Source organism: Eretmochelys imbricata, chromosome 20 (genome assembly GCF_965152235.1).
Source record: "Eretmochelys imbricata isolate rEreImb1 chromosome 20, rEreImb1.hap1, whole genome shotgun sequence".
Lineage (NCBI taxonomy): Eukaryota > Metazoa > Chordata > Testudines > Cheloniidae > Eretmochelys > Eretmochelys imbricata.
Genome location: NC_135591.1, coordinates 18,056,386 through 18,075,659, shown reverse-complemented (window position 1 = coordinate 18,075,659; position 19,274 = coordinate 18,056,386). Strand labels below are relative to the sequence as shown.

At 54.6% G+C, this 19,274-nt stretch overlaps 1 protein-coding gene across 2 annotated transcripts in view; it reads left to right on the top strand.

Annotated features, from left to right (window-relative positions):
- Positions 1 to 19,274, top strand: part of TRIP10 (thyroid hormone receptor interactor 10) — a 70,780-nt gene that overhangs the window by 37,899 nt on the left and 13,607 nt on the right. For both annotated transcript variants that reach the window (XM_077838665.1, XM_077838666.1), the window contains exons 3-9: positions 8,262 to 8,318; positions 11,338 to 11,485; positions 12,598 to 12,660; positions 13,687 to 13,791; positions 14,465 to 14,593; positions 15,651 to 15,797; positions 16,449 to 16,652. In XM_077838665.1, coding sequence (XP_077694791.1) covers positions 8,262 to 8,318; positions 11,338 to 11,485; positions 12,598 to 12,660; positions 13,687 to 13,791; positions 14,465 to 14,593; positions 15,651 to 15,797; positions 16,449 to 16,652 — 853 coding nt within the window. The remainder of the gene's footprint in view (positions 1 to 8,261; positions 8,319 to 11,337; positions 11,486 to 12,597; positions 12,661 to 13,686; positions 13,792 to 14,464; positions 14,594 to 15,650; positions 15,798 to 16,448; positions 16,653 to 19,274) is intronic.

The window sequence follows — 19,274 nt, the reverse complement described above, 5'->3', positions numbered from 1 at the left end:
CAAGTCATGCCTGACCAAGATGATTGCCTTCTATGATGAGATAACTGGCTGTGTGGATATGGGGAAAGCGGTGGACGTGATATATCTTGACTTTAGCAAAGCTTTTGATACAGTCTCCCAAAGTATTCTTGCCAGTATCCAATCCATAAAAATGTATGGATTGGATGAATGAACTATAAGGTGGATAGAAAGGTGGCTAGGTTGTTGGGCTCAACAGATGGTGATCAACGACTCGATGTCTAGTTGACAGCCGGTATCAAGTGGAGTACCCCAGGGGTCGGTCCTGAGGCCGGTTTTGTTCAACATCGTTACTAATGATCTGGAGGATGGGATGGATTGCACCCTCAGCAAGTTCGCAGAGGACACTAAGCTGGCAGGAGAGGTAGATACGCTGGAGGATAGGGATATGGTCCAGAGGGTCCTAGACAAATTGAAGGATTGGGCCAAAAGAAATCTGATGAAGTTCAACAAGGGCAAGTGCAGAGTCCTGCACTTAGGATGGAAGAATCCCATGCACCGCTGCAGGCTGGGGACCGACTGGTTAAGCAGCAGTTCTGCAGAAAAGGACCTGGGGATTACAGTGGATGAGAAGCTGGATATGAGTCAGCAGTGTACCCTTGTTGCCAAGAAGACCAATGGCATATTGGGCTGCATTAGTCGGAGCATTGCCAGCAGGTTGATGGAAGTGATTATTCCCCTCTATTCGGCACTGGTGATGCCACACCCGGAGTATTGCGTCCAGTTTTAGTCCCCCCCACTACAGAAAGGGTGTGGACAAATTGGAGAAAGTCCAGCGGAGGGCAACGAAAATTATCAGGGGGCTGGGGCACATGACTTATGAGGAGAGGCTGAGGTAACGGGAGTTATTTAGTCTGCAGAAGAGAAGAGTGAGGGGGGATTTGATAGCAGCCTTCAACTACCTGAAGGGGGGTTCCAAAGAGGATGGAGCTTGACTGTTCTCAGTGGTCCCAGATGATAGAACAAGAAGCAATGGTCTCAAGTTGCAGTGGGGGAGGTCTAGGCTGGATATTAGAAAACACTATTTCACTAGGAGGGTAGTGAAGCACTTGACTGGGTTACCTAGGGAGGTGGTGGAGTCTCCATCCTTAGAGGTTTTTAATGCCCAGCTTGACAGCGCCGTGGCTGGGATGATTTAGTTGGTGTTTGGTCCTGCCTTGAGCAGGGGGTTGGACTAGATGACCTCCTGAGGTCTCTTCCAACCCTAATCTTCTATGATCGCGTTAGCCCTTTTGGCTACAGTTTCACAATGGAGCTCGTGTTCAGCTGATTATCCACCATGACCTCCAGATCCTTTCTAAAGTCACCGCTTCCAAGGCTAGAGGCCCCTATCCTGTAAGCATTGCGTGCGTTCTGGGTGTCCCAGATGTACACATTTACATTTAGCTGTATTAAAACACACGTGGTTTGCTTCCACCGATTTTACCAAGCTGCCCAGATCACTCTGTGTGAGGGACCTGACCCCTTCAGTATTCATCACTACCCCAGTTTTTGTGCTTGCTGGGGCTTCTGGGGGCGTGTCCCATGATTCTTAGCACTGCACTAAGTTGAGCCCCTCTGTGACTTCCTTCCCAGTGCATCCTGGGAGAACTTGGCTATCCTTTCGTGTGGGGGATGGTGGGAAGGCTAGCAGCATCCAAGGGGCACGAGCCTGCTGCCAAGTCTACACTCCAAGGTGGCCATGTTAGCAGCTGATGAGATTTGCTCGCTCCGGCTTTAGCCTATGCTCCATCTTGGGCCAACTGGCTCGAGTTAGCAGCCCCGCAGCACAGGAGGGAGGGGTTTGTGCACCGACAGGACCCGTGTTCGGGACAACACTTGAGTTAACTGCAGAGAAGACCGAGCCCAGGGAGAAGCGGCCAAGCCAGGCCCACCCGGGCAAGGGGGACTAGACGGCTCAGAGGATGGCAGGGGAATGCTCCCAAGCAGGCGAAGGGGTGTAGACACTCCCTTCCTGTTAGAATTTAAAAGGAATTGGGTGTTCAGATCCCGGGGCAAGGGGGCTGGCGATATCAGTCAGGGATCCTAGCAACCTCCAAGGGAGGGAACCAAAAACTGCGTGAGAAAGTGGAGGGAGCCTAGCTGGAAAGCACCTAACGCTCCTCTGCAATGCTGGCGGCGGTGACTTACCCAGCAGATGAGTGGCAGAACCCGAACAGAATCCAGGTGCACCCAGCCTTTTCCTCTAACCTCTGTCTGCCGAGTCCCTCTGCCCTGCTCGGGGCTTCCTCCCCACCCCACTGAGCTGACCCAGTGTGGAAACGCAAGGTGCTTTCTTGACCTGGCTGCCGGGTAACATGTTTCTCTCGAGCATCTGGGGAGGGTTGGATGCTGGCTGAATGCGGCTGCTTCTGGGGTGGAAGAGAGCAACTTGCTGCTCCCCCTTGCACACTGTGCTGTTCAGGGGGGACTCTGAGGATGCAGGGGTGAGTCTTTCTGAGTTAGGGGCTCTGTGATTCCCACGTATGCTACACGACTGCCCCTATGTGGCACAGCACGGCTGCTGGGCATTTCATCCCGAGGAAGCCTGGACAGTGCGGTGGCTAGGGCTCTAGCATGGGCCTTGGGTGGCCATGTGGTTCAGTGGACAGGGGACTGGCTGTTCAGATGTAAGAGATCTGGGTTCTAAAGACTCCAGCTCTGCCCCAAACCCCTGGGAGATGTGGGCAAATCACTTAGGGTCAGATTTTTCAAGGTATTTAGGATGCCTAATTTCTATTGAAATCAACAGGAATTGGGTACTTAAATACCTTGAAAAACCTGGCCCTTATCTTCTCCCGGCCTCCATTCCCCACCTGTAAAGTGTTCCTGCCCTGAAGGGTATCACTGTGTGTGTGTGTGTGGCAGGGGTGTTAGATAAATTCCTTAGCTAGACAGATAAGAGCAGCTGGGATCGACCCCAAGTATCCCCCCACATCCCGCTCCTTTGTCCTCCCCAGAAGAATCTCTGTTAGCAGTACAGGGCCTATGACACAGAATCAAGTCATTCTGATTCCACCTAGCAGAGAGCAGTGAGTGGTACACGGACACACTCTCTCCCCCCTGCTCCGCCCAACCCCACATCCCCTCCTATTATTGCAGGGATGCTGGCCAGACAATAAATTCAAATAGTGTTAAAAATAAAACAAACTCTCCTCTTCTCTCCCTCCCCCCACGGTTGTGGTGCACTGGGATGACTAATTATACAAACCTCAAGGCCTGCTCTCTGGCCGGTTCCCTGTTTACATGCTTTCTTCATCAGGGAGCCTTAAGTCACTTTCCCTCTGATGTGTCACTTTCATACTTGGGTCCTCCTATGCTAGCTCTAGGTGGCAGTTTGGGGGTCTCTACCCGGCCTAGGGAACAGTGCTTTGAAGTGGTCACTGACCCTTTAAAGGTTTCATTGCCCCACTGGCTTTCAGAAAAGCTCCTCTGGAAGATACTAGGAGTAGTGGTGATACAGTAACTCCTCACTTAACAGTGTAATTCTGTTCCTGAAAAATGCAACTTTAAGTGAAACTGTGTTAAATGAATCCAGTTTTCCCATAAGATTTAATGCAAATGCGGGGGGTTAGGTTCCAAGGCAGCTGTTTTGGCATTATATACTGCACAGTACTGTACTGTGGTGGGGATGCGCCCCTGGCTTATCCCACACAGACACAGCCCGCTGCAGACAATGAGGCAGGCAAGGACGCTGGGAAGTACCTTGTGCAGCAGCAGCTTCCCCCGAGAAGAACAAGCCCTAACTTTGCTGTGGGATGCTCCAGGCCTGCCTCTTCCCGTCCCTGCTCTGCTCCAGGCCTGCCTCTTCCCACCCCCACTCCACCTCCTCCCCGGAGCACGCCGTGTCCTTGTTCCTCCCACTTCCTCGCAGCGCTTCCCTGCCGCCAAACAGCTGTTTGGAGGCACTTAGGACTTTCTGGGAGAGGGGGGGAGGAGCAGGGACGCGGCACTTCCCCGTTCCTCTCCTTCCCTCCAGTGGCAGATTTAGAGTTAGTGGGGCCCTGTGCTCAGCTTCATTCCACCCTCACCTCCATTCTCTCATCTCCCCTCCCCCCCGTTTTTCATTTTTTCTCTCCATTTTCCTCCTGGGGCTGGGGGTGCAGGGTCTGGGAGGGAGTTAGGGTGTGGGAGGGGGCTCAAGGTGGGGGTGCAGGGTCTGGGAGGGAGTTAGGGTGTGGGAGGGGGCTCAAGGTGGGGGTGCAGGGTCTGGGAGGGAGTTAAGGTGTGGGAGAGGCTCAGGGATGGGGCAGGCAGGAGGTGCAGAGCACTTACCTGGGGCAGCTCCTGTTCGGTGCAGGGGGGGTGCAGGTGGCTCTGCGCAGTGAGGCACCGCCCCCATGGCCACGATTCTGGGAGCTGCCCCCCTGGCCAGGCAGGGCCACCTGGAACGCAGGGGCTGCAGAGCCCTGGCCTGCAGCTCTAAAGCCCCTTTAGGAATGCGGCCCTGCAAGCACGGGCCGGAGGACTCGGGAGCAGCAAGGGCAGCCACGCAGCCAGCCGGCCGAGAGAAGCGGTGCTTTGAAGGGGAACGTACAGCTTCTCTCCGGCCGCTGGCTGCGCGGCTGCCCTTGCTCCTCCGGCCCGCCACGTTCCGAAAGCGGCTTTAGAGCTGCAGGCAGGGCCCCGGGACCCCTCAGCCCAGGGTCCTGCAGCCCCTAATGCCCCTGCCTCGCCGGGGGAGGGCAGCTTCCCTGCTCCCTCCCTCCCCAGAAAGTCCTAAGCACTGCCAAACAGCTGTTTGGCGGCGGGGGAAGCGCTGGGAGGGAGAGGGAGGAGGCGGAGAAGAGGAACTTGTGCAATGCTCCCTTGTAAAGTCGCTGCTCTTCCACAGAATCATACAAGCAGTGGACAGACCAGGCAGCCAAACCACGTTATAAGGGAGCATTGCACAACTTTAAAGGAGCACGTTCCCTAATGGAGTAGCAGCGTAACTTGGAAACAACGTTAAGCGGGAGGGCGTTAAGTGAGCAAGTGTCTTGCTGCCCCTTCCTCTGCTGGTGCACCTCCACCCCCTGCCCTAGAGCGATCTGTCTCGGCGTCTTTCTCCAGCCTGGCCCAGTCCTTGGTCTCTTACCAACAAACTTTCGCAGGCAAGACCCATCCAGCCACAGAACCGATCTAGTCATGTTACGCCTTCGGCGGCCCGTGGTTAGTGGCCACTTCAGATCCCAGTCGCTGTGGGTGAGTGAGTTGGGACGCCGATCGGTCAATAATACCGCGTACAATGCAGCAGAGGAGCGACTGTCCATATCCGCTGCTCCCCTGTCTAAATGGGGCCAAGCAGCAATGATGATTGCTGGCCTTGGCGCAAAAGCGCCACGGCGGATGAGGTGGGGGGAAGGGATGTGGTCGGACAGTGGGCTGTAAATACACACATACAGAGTTGTGATCCACCCCGCCAGCTGGGGGCAGCGTTCTGCCTGGGCGGACACGCACGCAAGGCGTAATTCAAGTAGGGGGCAGCCAACTCTTGTCACTGTATTGCGAGTCTCGCGACTTACAGCATGTCTCCGAACGCTTCGGCTCCTGGCCGCAGGTGTCTGCACAAGCATCTCTGCTGACAAGATGGTTTAAAATGTAAATTTCTAGCCCTTGTGGCTGCCGGGAAAAGCTTGAAACTGACCTGAAGTAAAAAAACCCAAACAAACCAAAAAGCACCCCCCCCCCGGGCCCCCACCAGTAGGTGAATTAAAAAAAGAAAAGACCCAACGTGAAACTCAGGGCGAGGGGACAAGATTTTGCTATGCAACAGCCCTGCCTCCAGATCATGACTAAAGAGTGGCAGACAAAGCCGGGAGAGGCAGCGTCTGGCAGTATCGTGGGCTCATGGCCAGCCCTGCCGTGCTTCGTCTGTTGGTGAATTGAGCGAGCTAGATCTTGCCAACTCAGCAGTGTGGTGTGGATTTGTTTGCAAGGTGCTTCTTGGATGTCCAGTGTTTTTTTTTTTTTTTTTTCCCCTTTCTCATCTAATAGGCTCCATCTCCTTTCTAACGAGGAAAGAAACTCCCAGGTCTTGGGAGGGGCTGTGCCCAAACTTGCAGGTGAAACCGTGGGCTGCCTGGCTCTCTCCGTGGCTCTGGTTTCTAGGAAGGCTACATCATGTAAGAGAGGCGGGGAGTTTCCTGCCAGGGCTAGGAAATTCTCTGTTTGAGGCAGAGGGGGTCGTGCTATTTAAGTCTGTCCTGAACCAACCAGCCAGCGTAGGCAGCGTTGCCTAGTGGGTAGAGCCCTGGGCTGGGAGACTTGGGTTCTGTTCTGAGCTCTGCCCCTCCCCTGTTCTGTGTCCCCACTCCCTGCCTCACTTTTCCCTAGGACACACTCTTCTCTAGCCCCTTTAGGGCAGGGCCTTTGTCTGGGCAGCACCCAGCACATGGCGGACCCCGGTCTCTGCTGGGGCCCTGTAGCTGTGACTGTAATAAACAATGGTTGGTTCCATGCTAGCAGGGTGGGCTGTGTGTATCTGGGAATGGATGTGCTGGGGCTTGGGCCTCTGTTTCTGCCGGCAGCCAGAGCTGGGTGTCCTGGGTCAAGTTGCTGCTGCCTCTTGTGCCTCAGTTTCCCCATCTCTAAAACGAGGGTTGTGATGCTTTTGTGAAGTGCTTGAAGGCTTGTGGGTGAAATGTGCTTTATTATTGATCAAGAGGCTTGGGCCCAATGGGTGGGTGGGAAGGGGGTGGCCTGTTCCTTTAAAACCTCATCCCCACCTCCTGCTTCTTAGACCCTCACCTTCTGCTGACGCTGGTGGTGAAGGCAGCCACCTCGTCCTGTCCCCTTTAAGGGGCAGCAGCCGCTGTTCACGCTGCGGGCAAGTGCCAGGCCAGACTAGCCTTTCTACTAAGCAGGTCTCTGCCACAGGCCAGTCAGAAGCCACTGGCCTATATTTAGCAGGAGGAAGGAAGAGCCCCATCCAGGCTGGCTCAGCCCCGGGGTAGCTGACAAGAAGAGCAGGCATGTGGCAGAGAAGTCTGAACGCTGCCTTTTTCTTGCAAACCACATTACAGGGAGCTTCCCTCTGGAGCCCATTTCACACCAGGCTGCCTGTCTGTCCCTCCACTCCGGGGGGTTCTCCGAGCTCCTAGCAGAGGAGATTTTTGGTTTCGTTTCTCTTTTCTTGCCCAGCTTTTTCAGAGACTGCTTGCGTCGGGCCTTGGGGTGAAATCCCACCAAAAAGCACCTTCCCGTCATGGCTGTGTGTAGAAAAGGGTTTTGTTTTGTTTTGTTCCGTTCCCATGATGCCCTCTTTCTTCCACTGCCCCAGGGGGAGATCTGGGTTTTCTTCTTGGCTCTGGGGAGTGGGGTCGAATGGCTGGAGCAGTGGGAGATTGGGTGTCAGGACTCCTGGGTTTTTATCGTGGTTTAGTGCTACATCAGAGGGGAAATTGGAAGTACAGAATCTTCTCTTCTGAGCTGGGAGTAGGACTCGGGAGTCATGACTCCCCGCCCCATCTGCTGAAACCACTAGATACCACTCCCCTCCAAGAGCCAGGGTGAGAACCCAGGAGTCCTGGCTCCTTGTGCCCTGCTCTGGCTAGTAGACTACACTCCTAGGTTCTGTGACCAGCTCTGGGAGTGAGGTGCAGTGGTTAAGCAGAGGGGACCTGGAAATCAGGACTCCTGGGTTCATCTCAACTCTGCCACGGGTTCACTATATGGAAATGATCAAGTCTGTCCGTCTTTCTTTCTTTCTTGCTCATTGCCTCAGTTTCCCCATCTGTGACGTGGGGATAACAGCCCTACCTGATGGGCTGTGTGGAGAAGTATAAAGTTTGAGGGGCACTCAGACGTTACAGTACCAGGTAAGTACGACAGACAGACAGGGATTCCAAGGACTTTACAACATAGTTCCAGCTGGGTCCAGTGGATCAGACGCTGCACTGAGGCTTGGCAGAGCTGATTCTGTTCCCAGCTTTGCCGATGACCCTGGGCAAGTCACTACCTCTCTCCCTGCCTCAGCTGCCCCTCACACTGCTGGCCTGGATTAGCTCACGAACAGTTTGGAGCAGGGCTGCGCTCTCACAAAAAGTCTGCAGCTTTCCCGTTGTCCTCAGGGTGGGGCTGGTAGATTTCTGGGGCTGGAACTGGGACTCGGGGTTCCTTGACGACTTCTTACGATGGTTTTTATCTATCCGGGGCCTTCTGGTCTGATGGCCTCTCTCTGACTGGTAACTGTCTTGGAATCTTCCTGGTGCAGGGAACCCCCTACCCTTGTTTCCCAGGAAACCTCCACTCTCCTGTGGGTTTTTTTTCTTTCCCGTTTGCAGGAATCTGGTGAAAAAGTATCTTCCGAAACGGAACACAAGAGAAGATCCAGAATCCAAGTAAGTGCCTCTGTCTATCTGATCTTGGCGCGTCATTCTCTTGAAGCTAGTTGAGAGAGACAGAATGAGAACCAAAGACTGGGTGTTTTTAAGGACACAAAAGCCTGGCTAGGTATAAATGGTCCTGCCTCAGTGTGGCTGGGGATGGACTAGATGACGTTTTGAGGTCCCTGCCAGCCCAGTGTTTCTATGATTCTAAGTTTAAAGCCAGACAACTTCAAGTTAGAAATAAGGCACAATGCTTTAATGGTAGGGTGATAAACCATTGGTGCAACTTCCCCAAGGAAGCAGTGGAGTCTCCATCCCTTGATCTTCAAATCCAGGCCGGCTGCCTTTCTGGAAGGTGCATTTGTATTGGACTAACGCAAGTTATCAGGCTTGGCACAGGAGTAATTGCGTGAAATTCTCTGGCCCGTGCCCTCCAGGAGGTCAGAGGAGATAACAGAATAGCCCCTTCTGGCCTTAAACTCTATGAATTGCAATGGTTCAAGTTTCTTTAATAGATCTAAAGGCCAGAAGGGAGCATTGTCCTCTAGCCTGATGTACATAAAAGGCCAGAGAATGTCACCCTTTGGAACTCCTTGCCACAGGAAGTGGTTGAAACCAGGAATTTAGTAAGTTTCAAAAAGGGATTGGACACTTTTATGTGGGGAGCAGGAATATCCAGAGTGATCACAATTACAGCTAACGACTATTCTGGAAGGGTTATTAAACCTCAGGCATTGGGATTTAAACTGCTCTCTGACTATTAGAGGCCAGGATGGGACTTAATGCGGGGAGCAGATTATTTTACATTGGATACAGCGGGGTTCTTACACCTGCTGTCTAGAATCATAGAATATCAGGGTTGGAAGGGACCTCAGGAGGTCATCTAGTCCAACCCCCTGCTCAAAGCAGGAGCAATCGCCAACTAAATCATCCCAGCCAGGGCTTTGTCAAGCCTGACCTTAAAAATATCTAAGGAAGGAGATTCCACCACCTCCCTAGGTAACGCATTCCAGTGTTTCACCACCCTCCTAGTGAAAAAGTTTTTCCTAATATCCAACCTAAACCTCCCTCACTGCAATTTGAGACCATTACTCCTTGTTCTGTCACCTGCTACCACTGAGAACAGTCTAGATCCAGATCCTGGACTCGATGGAGTAGACTGCCTGTCTGATGCAGTCTGGTGTATTCCTGCCCCAGGCCCATGACTTCTGATTGGCGCAGAGCACTGGAAAGGCTTCTGTGAGGGTGCAGAGATGGGCTGGAACCTCTCAGCCCGACCCCAGAAACGTCAGGAGTGTCGGGCCATTGGATTTGATCAGGTTGTTTGTTTGCCCCCCAGTTTGGGTCCGGGCTCTGCCCTTGGATGGTGGGGAAATTGACTGAGATCTGCTGCTCTCATGAGATCGGCCAGAAGTGGCAGAACACTTAGCTTGCCAGGCAGCCCACCGGAGCCGGTGACCATGGCTGATCCAAACCTTCAGCCTGGATCAACCTCTGTCTCCGGCCCTAATCCAGCCCATCAGACACCCTCCTCTAACCCTCTGCTCCGCTGCCAATATCGAGACTGGCCACTTCCTTTAGAACTTTCCAGCCCAGAACTTTGCACCCCAAACGTCTTCCCCTTGCTGGGCCTGCACGAAACAGGTGGCTGTTCCATTTACAGAGAAATTGGCTACAAAACATAAATGCTGTGGCTGGGGAAAACCCCTGTGACTTTTCCCATTTTGTCCGTGGCTTTCTTCTGTGTCTGTGACTCACCCCGCAGCAGCGGTTCCTGTGGGGCTGGACCCAGCTCCCCGCTGCAAGTGTCGCCACCCAGAGCACCGGCTCACGGCGCCGCTCAGGTCTGGCCGGGCCAAGCCCAAGCAGCACGCTGATCCCGTACGCCAGGGTGCCGTGCCTGGAGCCGAGCGCTGGGCCCAGCTCCCCGGGACACGGGCTGCCCGAGCTGCTGCTGCTGCAGGGTGAGTGGGGATAGGGGCAGGGGCTTGCTTTCCAGGCCCACCCCCCAGCCTTGCCTCTGCACTGGGCCAGGATTACCATTGTAGTGCTGGGAGCGTTAATAGAGCTGCCAGGTGATCTGTCAATAGTAGGATGCCCCCTGCTGGCCAGTTGGAGAACTGCGCCGGAGTGTTTGCAATCAGCTGTATTGAGAGACAAGGATGTCACTATTGTGGATGAAGGAAACTGGGTTCTGGGTTTGCAAAATCTTAAGTCTCAGTGGCTTTGGATCTAAGTTCTGTTTCATTGACAGTTAAACCATCTCAAAGCTCAGATAAGGCTCCGGTTTTAGTAATGGATTTCTCTTCTCCCTGCCTCATCTAGAAAATCTAGAGTTAGAATAATAACTTTAAAAAAAAAAAAAAAAGTTTCGGAAAGGATATAAAGCCTCATGATTCAAGGCATATGCCCCAGCCTTTAACTGCGGGAGGGCCGGAAACATCTTTCCCTGTCAGCAGGTTATCCTGTCATGCACTAATTGAGAGTTTCTTGCACCATCCTCTAAGGCAGCTCATATTGATTCCTAGATTAAGGCCAGAATGAACCGTTATGATTATTTTATAATAGCCACATGGGGAGAAGGTTTCCGGTAGCTGAGGCCTCTTGTTCTAGCAGAGAAAGACAGAATGAGATCTGATGGCCGGAAGATGAAGCTAGGTAGACTCCTCCAGGTACAGGTTTGGGCCAACTCATCGGAGGGATGTGGTGGATCCTCCATCACTCGAAGTCTTTGACCTTGAATCCGTGACCTCCTGCGTCCTGCAGGCTGGAGGATTCCCTCCAGAGGTAGTTGCACTGAGCCCCTCCTCACGGTGGAGCGGCCTTGTGCATCATGGAGATTCCCATCTGGGCTTAGCAGAGGCGGGATCCTGGCCTAGACTGAAACCTGTTCTGATCCAGGCTGAGTTTGGAGATGCCTGGGGCAGATGAGCTGGGCGGTTGAGGGGCTGGGGGTGTATGTACTGAGCCTCTGCACCAACGACCTTCGCATGATCTTGTTGCTCGCCCCATAACTCTGCCCGTGCTCCAGGTTTTGCCAGTACCAGGCCTTCCTGCAGGTGGTGAAGGAGCTCAATGACTTTGCTGGGCAGAGGGAGGTGGTGGCGGAGAACCTGATGACGCAGATCTGCATGGAGCTCTCTAAGAATGCCCAGGAGCTCAAGCAGGAGAGGAAATCGGTAACGCTTTCTCCCTCCCTGTCTTCCAGTGCAACTGTCCAGGGCTTAGTAATATCTAGGGGGGTGGGGGATGTGGATCCAGCTAAGCCCTGAGCATCCTTTGCGGCCGGGTTACATACGTGGGGTCCCCACTGAGCCTGAAGAGCTTGGGTAATGGTACCAGCCAAGTGTGCCTCTTTGCAGGGCCCACCCACTAGGGGGAAACAGCCTGCTACTGCCTTGAAGTAAGGTACCGGGGCCTTTGGCTCAAGTGGTAGAGCGAGGGTGCTTTTAGCTCCAACGGGACCCAGGTTCAGTCCCTGCAGATGCTGCGTCCTTTGGGTGAGAATTTCGGCCAGCTCGCTGTAATGACTGACGTTCCCTCTGGGAGTTGGGGCCACCTCTGCCTTCCTGGAGGGTTTGCACGTGGCTGGACATGGGATCGGTGGGCGCGTCGTAGGGTGCAGTAGTCACGCTGCTTTTGGGGAGCTTTTTTAGAACCTGGGGAACTACTAAAATTGCCGTCGTCCTGGAGAGGAGAAGGGACGTGTACGTGCCCCGTGGTGCTGCTGTAATACAGCTTATAGGGGTTCAAGAGCGTCCCTGGACTGGGGCTGTCTAAGTGTTACCATAATACACCTAATAAATAGCCAACAGCAGGACATCCATCAAGGCACTATCAATGAATAACGTACAGCGCCTAGCACCATAGAGCCCTGGCCGCTACTGTAATACACCTAATGAATAAATTAGCCAACACCAGAGCGTTTTTCATCACAGCCTGAATTTTCAGAAGTGCCTAGTGATTTGGGGCCCTTGAGACTTCTTAAAGGGACCCCGACTTTTTCACTGGGGCAGGGTGCTTGGTGCTGTCTGAAAATCAGGGTCAGTTTAAGGAGTCTCAGACTTCCCAAATCTCTAGCCACTTCTGCAAATTCTGGTTGTGATGAAGAACCTTCTGGTGTTGGCTAATTTATTCGTTAGGTGTATTACGGGAGAGGCCAGGGCTCCTTGGTGCTAGGCGCTGTACGTTATTCATTGGTAGTGCCTTGCCGCGCTAGGTGCGGTACAAACACAGAACGGAGAGACGGCTGAAAATCACGAGGTTCTGCTGACGTTTCTCCTCTTTGCAGCACTTCCAGGAGGGCCGGCGAGCCCAGCAGCAGCTAGAAAACTCCTTCAAGCAACTCGAAAACGTGAGTCCCGGGGAACAGGGCCAGCTGTTTACGTTCTGTTCATGCTCGCTTTGGGCCTGATCCAAGCTCTTTGGAGCCGCCGGGAGCCTTTCCGTTGGCCGCGAGGAAGCTTTGGATGGCACTCGCCAAGACCCAGCTGCACGGGTCAGCTGGTGCTTTGCAGAGAGCACAGCTGGTGGAAGGAAATGCCTTCAGGAGAATGAAAGGGGCTTTATTCAGAGGAAGTCCAGAACATGTGCAGCAAAACTGTTCTGTGGTTCGGGTGGGGGGAAGGCTGGAAGTCAGGACTCCTGGGTTCTGTTGCTAACTCAGGGAAGGCAGTGGGCTCTGATGCATGAGACCAGGGGTTCTCAAACTTCATTGAACCATGACCCCCTTCTGACAACAAACTATATGACCCCAGGAGGGGGGACTGAAGCCGAAGCGCCTCCCCCCGCACCCAGTCCCGCCATCCCGGGTGCGGGGGCCAAAGCTAGAGTCCCCCGTCAGTGGAGTCCGAAGCCCATGGGCTTCAGCTCCAGGCAGGGGGCCTGTAACTTGTGCCCCGCCACCCAGGGCTGAAGCCCTCAGGCTTCTGCTTTGGCCCCAGGCAGTGGGGCTCGGGCTTTGGCCCTGGGCCCCGGGCTTTGGCCCTGGGCCCCAGCAAGTCTAACGCCAGCCCTGGCAACCCCGCGAAAGTAGGGTCGTGACCCACAGTTTGAGAACTGCTGCATTAGACCAATGGGAGGTGCTGGGAGTCAGGACTCCTGGGTTCTGTTTCGAGCTCTGGGAGGGGAGTGGGGTCTAGTGGGTTAGCTGGGAGTCAGGACACCTTGGTTCCATTCCCACGTCTGCCACACATTCACTCCATGCTTTAGGGCAAGTCCCTTAACCTTTCACTTTAGCTTCCTCCTCTGTAATGGGGGAGAGTCCCTGAGCCCCCTTCCCTGTGGTTCCCCCAAATCCTGTGGGTGGGAAGGGACTGTGCACTCCAGCAAGGTAACGCTGGCTTGTATCTCCGCCATCCCCCCTTCCCGCTCCTCACAGAGCAAACGCAAGTTCGAGCGGGACTGCAGGGAGGCGGAGAAAGCTATGCTGGCAGCCGAGAAGCTCGACCAGGACCTCAATGCCACCAAGGCAGACGTGGAGAAGGTTGGAACACTGCTGTCTCCTTGGCTTGAATCCCTCTAGCGTGGGCCTGTTGGGGATGGGGGAACCATCAGGCGGCATGGGAATGGGTCCAGCAGGATAGGAGGGGACCCATTGGGTGATGTAGTCCATGGGTTTTGCTAGCTGCTTCACAGATTGGTATGAAGACCAGGTTTCTGCCCCAAAGAGCTGACTGTCCAGAACTGGCCGCGTTCAGAGAGGCTGCATTAGAGAAAGAGGATGGTGCCGGAGTTCAGGCTTGGAGAGATCTTGGTTCAGTTCCTGGCTCTGCCATAGACCACCCCCCCCAGCTCCAGGTGACCTTGGGCCAGTCACTTCATCTGTGCCTCAGTTTCACTCTCTCTGTGATGGGGCTAACGATCCTTCCTGAGGCTGTTCAGGCTGACCTCTCAGGGGCCGTGTCTGCAGCACCTGGCACGATGCAGGGCACCCCCCTCCCAGCCTTACCAGGGGGTGCAGTGATGGGGGGGCGGGGGGGTTAACTGTATGGTGCAGGGGAGAAGAGCAGGTGGGAGAGAGGCCCTCCCCAGGGCTTGCTATTGAGGATGGGGAATTTGCCCCCGGCCCAAGGTTTGGATACAAGGGATTCCCTGGGCTGCGTCTGCCCCTGGGGACGGAGCTGGGCCTGGTGTGATGATCGCTCTAACCCTGGCAGGCGAAGCAGCAGGCCAATCTGCGCAGTCACATGGCGGAGGAGAGCAAGAACGAATACGCCTCCTTCCTGCAGAAATTCAACCGGGACCAGAGCCAGTTCTACTTCCTGGAGATGCCGCAGATCTTCAATGTAAGCCCCTCCCCTTGACTATAAGCTCCTCCCCATCAATATAAGCCCCTTCTACTTAATCTTAGCCCTGCCTCCTCCTTTCTGTCCTTCCCTTCTTTTTCTTTCCCTCTTCATGCCAGTTATACCAATATAATAATGATTCCTAGCTCTTATCTGTGGATCTCAAAGCCCTTCACAAAAGGTATCATTATCCGTGTTTTACAGATGGGGAAACTGAGGCATAGAGAGGGAAAGTGATTTTTCCCAAGGTCACCAAGCAGGCCAGTGGCAGAGCCAAAAATAGAACCTAGGTCTCCGAGGCTCCGTGCAGTGCTCTAACCACTAGGCCAGGTTTTGACATGTTAGCAGAGTCCTGGACCATGGCTTGGACTCCCGTGCTTGGTGCTGTCTAAACACGGATCAAGTTGTCGTCACTGCCTCACACAGATTCCAGCCTAAGTAAGGAAATAGCTAGATGGGAATAGAACAGCCTGTGCGCTATGGGGAGTTGTGATGCTTTCACTACATAGCTTTTGTGTGTGAATCTTGGGAAGGTCCTGGTCTCGTAGCCTGCGGAACTCACTGCTCAAGGATGGCAAAGTACACACGTGAGGAAAAGTATTTCTTCCTCATCTACTAAAACTGAAAGGTGGAAAATTCAAAACACATATCCCATTGCTCTTGTGTTGTGGGAACAGCCCTACCCGATCTTCCCTTCTCAATCTCGCCCATTATTGTGTGGATTTCTGTGGGGTCGGTCTCATCCCCAAGGTAAACAACTCTAGCCTTTTTCAATCAAACTAGCTGCCCATCCAGCATATAGGACTCCTGGGTCCTATATCTGGCTCTTCCACTGGCCTGCTGCGTGACTTTAGGCAAGTCATACCCCCTCTCTGTGCCTCAGTTTCCCCACACGTGAAATGGGGATAATGGCACTGACCTCCTTTGTAAAGCACTGGGAGATCTGTGGATAAAGCACTTTATAAGAGCTGGGTATTAATAATAATTAATAATAATTGTAGTCTTTTCCAGGGCTTTTATCATTCTCACTGTTTTTTCTGCTCCCTGCCCCTTGCAGAAGCTGCAGGAGATGGACGAAAGGCGGACGGTGCGGCTGAAGGAAGGCTACGGCATCTTCTCCGAGACTGAGCGGCAAGTCATGCCCATCATCGGCAAGTGCCTAGACGGCATGAAGGCAGCGGCCGACTCAGTGAACGAGAAGAACGTGGGTCCTGCAGTCTCTTTAAATGTAGTGCCCCAGGAGTGGAAAGCCCATTGGAGTTGCTACAGCACCTGCCCTCCAATAGGAAGGCAGACCTCCCCCCCAAGTAGGCGGGGCTAACTGGGTGGGATCCAGGTGTCATAACCTCCACCCTCCACTAGGGGCCCCGGGCCAGCATGGGGGCAGTTTTGCTTTTACTTCACCTGGAGGAGTTAAGTCAGTCTGGCCCCAGATCGCAAACCCAGAGGGATTTGTGGGTATTTGTGTCCTAGGGAATGGGAAAAGGACCCAGGCATCCTGACTCCAACTCACCCTGCTCTAACCACCACACCTGCTCCTCTTGCAGACCCAGGGAGTCAGGACCATGCGAGGGGAGTGGGGTCTAGTGGAGGGGGGATAGGGCTGAGAGTCAGGACGCCTGGGTCCTATTTGGACATGTGTCCGTGGATAGAATAAGGATTGGCATCCGATCTGTAGAGATCAATGTGGAGCGGGGGAAGAGCCCATTTCAAGGAGCTGGAGCCCAGCCCTACGTGCAAGTGTTTCTGGGGAGATGGGAACGCTGCAGTGAGGAGGAGCGGGTGCTAGGTGGGGAGGGTAGCAGCTCTGGTTCTCCCAGTGGTGACGCCCTCCCCCTCACCCCACCGCCGGCAGGACTCCCAGGTGCTGATCGAATTACACAAGTCCGGCTTCGAGAGGCCGGGAGACGTGGACTTCGAAGACTTCAGCCAGCCTATCAACCGCACCTCTTCGGACAGCAGCCTGGGGACGCCCCGGGGCACCCTGGATGGCCGGCTGGACCCCCGCCTGCTAGGCAAGAATAAAGGGAAGCGCTGGCTCTTCAGCAAGAAGAATAAGGTAGGAACTGGCAGTAAGGCCCTGAGTCCCTGGCTCTGGGTGCTGCTCGGGCTGGGGCAGCTCAGCCTGGCTGGAACTGGGAGCAGGACCTTGCGGTCGAAGCACTGAATTGGGAGTCAGGACTCCTGGGTTCTAGTCCCCTCTTGGGGGTGCGGGTCAGGACTCCTGGGTTCTAGTCCCAGCTGTGGCAGGTGAGTGGGGGGTGAGTCTAGTGGCTAGAGCAGGGGGGCTGGGAGTCAGAACTCCTGGGTTCCGTTCACAGCTCCGGGAGTCCTGACTCCCAGCCCCACTCCCCTCCCGGAGTTGTGACTAGCACCCATGAGTCCTGACTCCCTGCCCTAACCACTAGACCCCCTCCCCCACCTCCTACACTACCAATTGGCATGAGCCCGTCCATATCTCCTTCTGCCCCTTTGTCTAGCCTACTCGCTGTGCAGAGGGGCAGGTGCTACCAGGCACCGATCCTGGGCCACATCCCTTATCAACTGTAGAGGAACAGCTGCCAAATGCAGTTCTGGGGCCTCTGGGCCTCAGCTGCTGCCCCCCCCACCCCGGCCCGAGTGCTGCTAAGATGCCTGGGTAGTTAGTGGCCTGCAACCCCATTTGCTGCAGGCTACGCCCCCGTTTGACCCCGGTCTGTGATCGTTCTCCCTGGCTGCATCTTCCTGCCTGTGCATGATGCCATAAAAGAGCATTAAGCCCCTGTCTTTCTCCAGCGCTGGTCTCGGGTGTGAGCCAGAGGCTGAGATGCTAATAATTAACCAGTTCTGGAGCACAGGCTGCAAATCAGCCAGCATGAGCCCCTCTCTTTCTGTCTCCTCCACTGCTGGTCCTGCCCAGTCCTCTTGTCCTCCATGAGTCACATCCGAGGCACCCCTCCCTCCCGCGCCCTAGGAGAGCAGCCTTGGGAACATGCTGTTCCAACAAGGAATCTTGACCTGGCTTTTACGCCAGGTTAGAGCTCTTGGGGCAGGGAGGGGGTGGGTGTGTTTTTTGCATCTTGGTTCTGGGATCCCTGAATAACTGTGAGGCTGTTTATTAATAACCTACCCCCCCCCGCCACCACACACTCACACTCCCCTGTGGAATGGGTCAGGATCAATGATGGCCATGCTCCAGGACAGCTCTCTCTCGTCTGTGGGATCCTTTTCAAAATAATAATAAAAAAAACTCCGTCTCCCAACACGCCCGGTTTAGCAAGAGGCTTGTTAGCAAAAGCAGGTCACAGCCACATGCGTCTCAGCCCTTTGAGACCCGCCCCCCAGGGTCACGTCTGTGTTTGTAGGATTTCTCTTCCGTCCTCTTCCCCCATGTGTTACCTGTGTCCTAACCCCCATGTCCCGTCTGTACTGTGCAGAACAGAGATCACCCCAGATCGCACTGGTCAGAGTGGCCACAGCCTTGGGTTTTGTTTTTTTTCTCCACCTTCCTCTGCAGCGTGGGGTGTGAGTCGGTTTATCTGGGTTTATCTCACTTAATTCCCTGCCGACGCAGGGCCCCAGGGAGGGGTTCCTCCGATTCTCTGCCTGCGGCATGTGTTAGTTTAGTCTCTAGTGGGCTGTATTTGGCCTATTGGCTTTAGTGGGCAGGTGCTGGGTGGGTGACACAGGAGGTCAGACTAAGGCCAGAACGGAGCCCCGATCCGAACCGCTGACCTGGCTGTCCTCTGAGCTCTGCTCCCCCGCATCACGTTTGTCCTTTGCATGCTCCATCTTCCTCCAGCGTCCACATTCTGGCTGCATTCTCCCCTTTCCCCTTGTACATCCCGGCCTGCGTGGGAGGCTAGCGCAGGCTGCTGCTATGAGGAAGGGACATGTTTCTGGCAGAGAAATCCTTGGGGATGGGGGCAATGGTGCGGTCAGCTCCCTTCGGCTTTTCTGGGCTTTTCTATAACTCCCACTGAGGCTCGTCACAATTCGGGGCAACGGCAGCGGTCCCCTTTCTGCAGGGAGCCCCGAGTCTCGCTCCCTTCTGCCGGGGGGAGTCCCGGCTGCACGGTTCCCTGCCTTCGCTGTGCGTTTCCTAGCAAGGACAGCCCTGCTGAGAACGGAGGGATTGCTTCAGATCTGTGTTACACCTTCATGCTTAAGATAAAGGGCATTACAGAGAGAACCTCTACGAACAATAAAAGAACCCATACGCCCGCTAGCGAGCGAGCTCCCCCGGTATCACCCTGCCCTACCCATTCCTTTGCGGTTCCTCCGCACTTCGGCTCCCAACAGCCCCCCCGCCTTAGGAGGCCTCTGTCAGCCAAGTCCTTTCAAGGCTTCCTGAGGATCTGGCCCCTCCGTGGACCAGTCCGTTGGCTGGATCAGAAAGAAGGCTCTGATCTAGCTAGAACCCTGGCTTTTATCCAGATCGTCTCTTCCTGGTCTATGGAGAATCCGGTTTGAACAGGGACATGGATGCCTCCCCAGGTGGCCAACTGAGTTAATTAGCATTCCCCCTGCCTCTTAGAGAAGGTACACCCCACGCACACCCAGCCCGGTGCATTTTCATACAGCGCTCCCCCAAGGTATGAACTCTTAACACAGGGAAGTGCAGCTTCATTCAGGAAAGTTTCTCTTCACTCCGTCCGGCTTGTCCAGGATATTAGGGGTTACTGTAAGTCTGTCACAGGGC